This window comes from Formica exsecta, unplaced genomic scaffold, assembly GCF_003651465.1.
Source record: "Formica exsecta isolate Colony F162 unplaced genomic scaffold, ASM365146v1 scaffold109, whole genome shotgun sequence".
Classification (NCBI taxonomy): domain Eukaryota; kingdom Metazoa; phylum Arthropoda; class Insecta; order Hymenoptera; family Formicidae; genus Formica; species Formica exsecta.
In genome coordinates, this window is record NW_021848428.1 from 32,416 (window position 1) to 40,660 (window position 8,245).

At 31.4% G+C, this 8,245-nt stretch overlaps 1 protein-coding gene across 1 annotated transcript in view; it reads left to right on the forward strand.

Annotated features, from left to right (window-relative positions):
• The first annotated feature begins 5,385 nt into the window (after positions 1-5,385).
• The window catches only part of LOC115235075, a 7,719-nt gene continuing 4,859 nt past the window's right edge, over positions 5,386-8,245 (forward strand). The window contains exons 1-5 of the mRNA XM_029806625.1: positions 5,386-5,985; positions 6,363-6,708; positions 7,292-7,504; positions 7,699-7,812; positions 7,981-8,136. Coding sequence (XP_029662485.1) covers positions 5,501-5,985; positions 6,363-6,708; positions 7,292-7,504; positions 7,699-7,812; positions 7,981-8,136 — 1,314 coding nt within the window. The 5' untranslated portion in view covers positions 5,386-5,500. The remainder of the gene's footprint in view (positions 5,986-6,362; positions 6,709-7,291; positions 7,505-7,698; positions 7,813-7,980; positions 8,137-8,245) is intronic.

Below are 8,245 nucleotides of genomic sequence, written 5' to 3' on the forward strand. Positions count from 1 at the left end.
ATTTAATAAATATTTAATAAATAAAAATATATACAAATTTCTTCCACGTTGTTGATTTATGCAATTCTTTGTTGTGATCATTTTCACGTTTATGACCATTCGAAAAAATATCCATAGAACATTTAACAGAATATTAACGATCATGACGATCGAGTGGGAAAGTGTTCCAGCGTGCAATTCAGTGTTCGCGATGACATGGAATGCGAAGTTGTCTCGACGTTTCGCAAACGTGACACTGGCCCTTTATGGCTGTAATTTATCACAGTAGTAATATTGTCGTACAGAGACGACGACAATGCTTCCAATACTTTCACGCGATCGCTCATTATAAATATGGATCTACCATTTGATCTCAACCGAATATACGAAGATCTGTTTTCGAATATACGATTGCGCTATTCGTATGTCAGATTCTATAATTATCTGCTATTTGGGTTTTGTAATGGTCATGGTAAGTAGCGCTTTCATTTTGCAGCGCGATAATTTTGCGATAAAGAAGAGCGCGGAGACTTGTAAAAATAAATCTGCAAAAATGACGAGCATTAATTGCTTTTAATTATTCATCCTTTTATCGTTCTGCCATTAAATCTTTTCTTAATATTCCAGTTGAAACGCCCGATGCTATGAAAATTATAATGAGAACAATTTTATTTTACTTCGTTATGAATATTGAAGCGTTTGCGTTTTGTTTTGCTGGAGAATATTTAAGTACTAAGGTTAAATTTTAGAACGAATATTATGACTGCAATAAATAGATTTATTATTTACTTCTGAAAATTATTAAGATTTTTCGTTCAATAGAGCAACAGTATCGAGGATGCTGCTATTTTTCATTTGATATGGTTAATTTATTTTCGTAATGTATATGGTCATATGTATGTGTGGCTGTATTATTTGATTTTTTTATATTTTATATTATACTTTTAAATGTTAGTCACTAGATAAAATATATTTGTCATACATTATATATTATAAAGAAATATTGTATTACTTGTTATATTATACACACATTATAAAAAAAAAAAATCATAAAATGACACAAGCCTTAAATTTGGATTTTAATATTTTCTATTTCGAGATAAACGCATATTTTCATAATTATTACAAATTTTATTATTCTAGGTTGTAAAAGGCTTCAGCCTTGTACATTTCTATTTTACTTGCGATGAATTAAAGCGAAACTAAATCTTGAACATCAAATCTTTTCTAATAAGCGTTAAGAGCTGATTTTACTGTTTAGTTAAAAAAAATTTGCATATAAAAACATTAAAGACATAACGAAAACTGTTTTGCGATATTATTGACCATTCTTTTCTCATTCGCATGCATGCACACGGTTAAGATGTCAGTAGAAGAGTTTATTTCTTACAAAAATGACAGCTACGAGCATGATGTGCTTCTTCCGTCGTTCTTCGGATCTTTGATATATGGTCTGATGTGTCGTGCATCGCTTTACGCAGATTTTTCTGATTCGCAACGTTAATCATGGTACAGATCTGTCAGCTTACGTCATATTGAACTTTTGTACCGATGATTTGACAGACTTGATGAACAATTTGAGAGCTCCTCTTCGACATATGGTTTGTTACTCTTCAAAATGAGCGTCTTCTGGATCACAATCAACGATAAGTCAATCTTATTATTCATATTTGAGACGCTTTTTTACATGCAGTATCACAATTTTAACACTTTAAATTTATTTTCTCGTTATGTTGCAGAAAGTTTCGCGACATCATGACAATGATCGTTGCGGATTGGAGAAAATCCGCGAATGATACATTCAGCATACACGTGATGACGAGAATAGCTAGTCTATCGCATCGTCTTTTGAACGTGATCATCGACTTGCACGTGGGCGTAGTAATGACGGTATTTATAATACTAAAAAAACATCGTTAATTTAGAACAGGCTACAGTGTATCAAAACGGCTAATATTTACGACTGCAAAGAACCATTTACATTTACATATAATAGCGCAAATAATAATCACGATTAACTTATCAAATACCTGACTATATATAAGCATCTCCCCAAAAAAAATTAATTATGTAAAAAATAAGTTTTGTAAAAAGATATTATCAATTATATTGGATTGAATAACAAATCGTATCTAATATACCTTACTTTACAGAGGCTAAAACGAGCAGGTTTGGGTTTTGATATACACTTGCTTACGATCCACGATTATTGCACGATACTTTGAATTATTAAAGGTAAATGAGGCGAACCGTAGATTACATAAGAAATCCTTCGACAGATACTTCGCTTTCTTTCCTCATCAAAATGGCGTTCCATGAAAGGTTAAGACAGCCAGATAATATTTTATGCGCTTATTATGTGATGCGTTATCTTTTTTTCGGATTTCTCCTTTTCTTTTCCACCCTCTAGATTTTAAAATTTATCAAAGATAGCTGGTCGCGGATATACATTGCCATTTATGCACGTCCATTAGATCATTATATATTTTTAAAAATTATTCGCGAATGCGCATTAAAGGGAGCACAAAATGATTCCATCTGTGTTCCCTCTTTTATTTTTTTTTAAGTTGCAAGAAATAAATAGCTCTTTGTATAATCGGCACGATAAAAATATTTAATAAGCACGTCTCATTGGTCAATCGTGCAAGAGTGCCGTTTGCCTCACGATTCTGTTAGAAGCTTCCAGTTTTCACGCAACGTACATCGAGACCTGCAGTTGAAAAATATAATTTCCTTAAGAGCATATGTCTTTTATACTTTGAAACGAGCTCTGCTCTATCGAGTACATCTTGATGCCCCGGCTTATGTATAAACAATAACTCAAAGTAAAATAAGAGATTATGACCGGCGGACGTACAATTAATCGCAAGATAAAACTTTTGCTCACCGCATTCGGTGTCTGGCCAGGCATATCATGCGTTCTATTGTACAGAGTTTTTTGATAATTACGCTAGTGATCAATCAATTCTTACATTACCGGTATTTTGTAACACATCTTAACATCGACAATCTTTTCGATTTGATGGATTGTTTGAGTAGCTTCTTGGCACATGTGAAGTTGACTTTTAAACTCATTATCTTCTCGTTAAAACAAAGGTAAGTTACGATTTAGAATCTATAAGTAAACAGAGATATAATGCGCACATATATAATTATAATCAAAATATATATTTTTAAATAAGATATTCATACATGATTCCTAAGATAAAAAATGGCATCTTTAGTTTGCTTAAATAATTATGTAAAATAATAATTTAAGACGGATGCCAAAATTAATAAAATACTAATATCTTTTTTTCTACGATTATATCTCCGTATGCGCATTCAATTATTTTTCAAATACGTTTCTGATTCTCACAAAGAGAAGAAACATAATCCCTGCAATACATTTCAAAAATTGAAATTATAAAAAAATAACACTATCGTAAAAAAAATATGCCTATACAACTATTTCGAAATATTCAATCGTTCGCAGAGAATTCATCGAAATTTTGACGACGATGACGAAAGATTGCAACTATTGCGGTAATAGCGGTTTTGTATTGCACAAAACAACGCGCAAAGCAAAACTATCGAGCCGTATTTGTAATGGGATGATTATTCTTCATACAATGTCCGCGCTCGCATACATCATTGGTATCGTCCTAACCGATGTCGACGTCACCGATCGAACGACCGAGCTGCCCCTCATAATGAAAATGGAATATCCCTTCGTTATAGACACACTACGCAAGTACAGACTGGTGTTAGCTACGCAATCCGTGTATGTGATAGCGTGCACTTTGGGGGCTGGTTTATTCAACGCCTTGTTTCTAACTCTGGTAACGTGCATCCAAGCAAGTATCATACATAAAATGTAATTATAAAATAAATATGTGATGCTCTCCACATTGTATTCTTATTAGATATTATATATATCAATATTAAATATATTTGATTATTAAATAATAAATAATAAATTTGAAAAATTATGTATTAATGTGTCTACTCTTAAATTGAGTCAATGAAAATCAATATATAAAACAGTGACAATTTCACCGAAAATCAGTAAGCACTTCATTTCACTGATTTAAATAAAAATATTCACATTTTGCTCTGTCTTATGTTTTACTGATTGTGGCAGTAAGATTTCATTGAAAAATCAGCCACTATCACTAATTGATTCTGCTCAATAAGATTTCATTGTTTTCAATGCTATACTTATGACTGAAACCACTGTTTGTCAGTGATAAAACTTTTTTTCTATTTAGGATATTGCACAAAATTTCATTTGCTTTCATGCACTTTGTCAGATTTACTTCTCATTAGGAAATTCTTATATTTTTTGTCTATTTTAGGTAAACAATTATGATTATCATAAATGACAGAATCTTTATTTCTAGACTCTACATATAGGTGGTCAAATAAACATCTTGCTTTGCTGGTTAACGGAAGTTGGATCGATAGAGATCGAAAGAATGACGAAAATCATTCGAAAACATTATCAACCTTTACATATAAAAAAATTATCAACCTTTCGGAAAAGATTGAGAATCTTTATTCGTACATTGCTTTATTGCAATTCACATCGAATACGGTGATGATTTGCTCATTGGCATTTCTTATTGTAACTGTGAGTGAAATTGTCAAAATTCTAAGAATCTAAATACATATATACTTTATTTATTTAAAAATCAATTAATTAATTTAATATTTTTATTTATTACTATAAAAAAACAACTTTGTTATAGATCATGAAAGCTTCGGGATCCTATCTGTCGGTACTGCTGGCGATGAAATAAGCGCCTTACAGTCATTTCCTGCACGATAGTCGTAAAGTACCTCAGCTAACTGACGTGTAGACATGACATGTAGACATTTACCACTGATTAGGAAAATATATCGAGAAAAACATAGTATATATATTTTCAAATATATACTTTTAGATGAATAAATAGAATAATATATGCTAAGATAATAATATATGCGATATTTTCCCGCAAAAAATACCATAAATATTTTTCTTTTAAATTGTAGAAAAAAATCATGATATTCTTCTTTTTTGTACAAATGCGTGGAAAATAATATTCTTGAGGCTTCTATTAAAGGCATACAATGCCTCTATCTTCAAAAAAAATATTTTCTGCACATATAAACATTGACATCACATTATTTCACGTGCATTTTCACTTGTTAATTTCTCATAAATATTGCCAATAAATTTAGAAATATTGTATGCAAGAAAACTTCCGTAACATCACGCATTTAGATCACTTCTTATTGCATCTGACTCTTAAACTTTGCTGAAGTACGAGTGACTAGCGGACGTACACGATCGCATTTACCTTCACACAAATCATATCATTGCATATTTAAAACAAGCGATTGCACGATTGCGTTAGTAATTCCCAAGGGAAAAAGAAATGGCTCTATACGCTCCCTCTTCTTCTTGCATCGAAGAAGCCGCGATGAATGCGTATTCGTAAGCTCTGCACGCAATACGATAAAAAATATTTAATGAGTTACTGCTGTTAAATATTTAATGAATTACTACTATTGGTCAATCGCTCTAAGGGAGAGCTCATTTGATGATCTCTTGAGAACCTCCCACAGTCCTTACGCAGTCGTTCTAGAATATACATCGAGTTGGGAAATATATCGAGAGTATTGTAGCTTTTTTAACCTTCCTGAAAGCGCGTTTATCTTACTGCGTGTAAATATCGATGTTTTTCCCCATGTAAGAAACACTATCAAACAAAGGAAAGGAATTATGACGCGTAAAAATACAATTAATCGCACGATAGAATTTTTGCTCACCTCATTCGGTGTCTGGCCAGGTATATCATGCGTTCTATTGTACAGAGTATTTTGGATGATTACGCTAGTGATCAACCAATTCTTCCATTACCGGTATTTTGTAACACATTTTAATATCGACAATCTTTTCAATTTGATGGATTGTTTGAGTAGCTTCTTGGCACATGTGAAGTTGACTTTTAAACTCATTATCTTCTCGTTAAAACAAAGGTAAGTTACGATTTAGAATCTATAAGTAAACAGAGATATAATGCGCACATATATAATTATAATCAAAATATATATTTTTAAATAAGATATTCATACATGATTCCTAAGATAAAAAATGGCATCTTTAGTTTGCTTAAATAATTATGTAAAATAATAATTTAAGACGGATGCCAAAATTAATAAAATACTAATATCTTTTTTTCTACGATTATATCTCCGTATGCGCATCCAATTATTTTTCAAATACGTTTCTGATTCTCACAAAGAGAAGAAACATAATCCCTGCAATACATTTCAAAAATTAAAATTATAAAAAAATAACACTATCGTAAAAAATATGCCTATACAACTATTTCGAAATATTCAATCATTCGCAGAGAATTCATCGAAATTTTGACGACGATGACAAAAGACTGGAGCTATTGCGGTGAGAGCGATGTTGCATTGCACGAAACAGCACGCAAAGCAAAACTATCGAGCCGTATTTGTAATGGGCTAATTATTCTTCATACAATTGCCGCGCTCGCATACGTCATTGGTATCCTCTTAGCCGATGCCGACGTCACCGATCGAACGACCGAGCTGCCCCTCATGATGAAAATGGAATATCCCTTCGTTATAGACACGCTACGCAAGTACAGACTGGTGTTAGCTACGCAATTCGTGTATGTGATGGCGTGCAGTTTGGGGGCTGGTTTATTCAACGCCGTGTTTCTAACTCTGGTAACCTGCATCTAAGCAAGTACATAAAATCATACATAAAATGTAATTATAAAATAAATATATGATGCTCTCCACATTGTATAATTATCCTTATTAGATATTATATATATTAATATTAAATATATTTAATTATTAAATATTAAATAATAAATTTGAAAAGTTATGTATTAATGTATCTACTCTTAAATTGAGTCAATGAAATATCAATAATTAAAACAGTGACAAGATTTCACCGAAGATCAGTGAACACTTCACTTCACTGATTTTATTAAAAATATTCACACTTTGCTCTGTCTTATGTTTTACTGATTGCATGGCAGTAAGATTTCATTGAAAAATCAGCTACTATCACTAATTGATTCTTTTCAATAAAATTTCATTGTTTTCAATGCTATACTTATGACTGAAGCCACTGTTTGTCAGTGATAAAACATTGCTATAATTTAGAATATTCCACAAGATTTCGTTCGCTTCCATGCATTTTATCAGATTTACTTCTTATTACGAAATTTTTATATTTCTTTCTTTATTTTAAATAAACAATTATAATGATTATTATAAATGACAGAATCTTGATTTCTAGACTCTACATATAGGTGGACAAATAAACATCTTGCTTTGCTGGTTGACGGAAGTTGGATCGATAGAGATCGCAAGAATGACGAAAATCATTCGAAAACATCAAAAAATTATCAGCCTTTCGGAAAAGATTGAGAATCTTTATTCGTACATTGCTTTATTGCAATTCACATCGAATACGGTGATGATTTGCTCATTGGCATTTCTTATTGTAACTGTGAGTGAAATTGTCAAAATTCTAAGAATATAAATACATTTATTTAAAAATCAATTAATTAATTTAATATTTTTATTTATTACTTTTATATATATATTACACGAATTTTAATTTATTATATATCATATGATGCCTATAAACAACTATTTATAACTTAAAAAATGTTATATATTCATCTTGTCTCGATATTGTAGGCAATCGGCAGTCCCGACGCCACCGAGCAGATAGTGAGATCTCTTTTATTTTACGCTGTAACAAATCTCGAAGCGTTTATATTCTGTTTTGCTGGAGAATACCTAAGCAACAAGGTTAGCGACTAAAAAGATAATTGTTACGATAATAACTGTATAAGATGTGATATTGCGCGCGGCGCGTTTGCGATATTGAAAATAATATTATAGAGAAGAACAAACACTCTATATATAAAGCAATATCTCTTTGTTATTTTTTTTTTAAATATTTCTTCGTTGCTTTAGAGCACCGCGATCGGAAACGCAGCGTATAATTCTGATTGGTACGATATGAAGACCGCGGATAGTCGTATTTTATTGTTTATAATTTTAAGATCACAGAGAAAATTGAGGTTCACGGCTGGCAAAATGATGGATCTCTCCTTGGAATGCTTTACTAATGTAAGAAATATGAAGAAAAAAAATTTTTTCTTAGATCAAGCTTCTTCTTTGCATAAGATTACATACCTCCATGTTTCTATTCTTTTATCATAAAGATTTTTATATATAA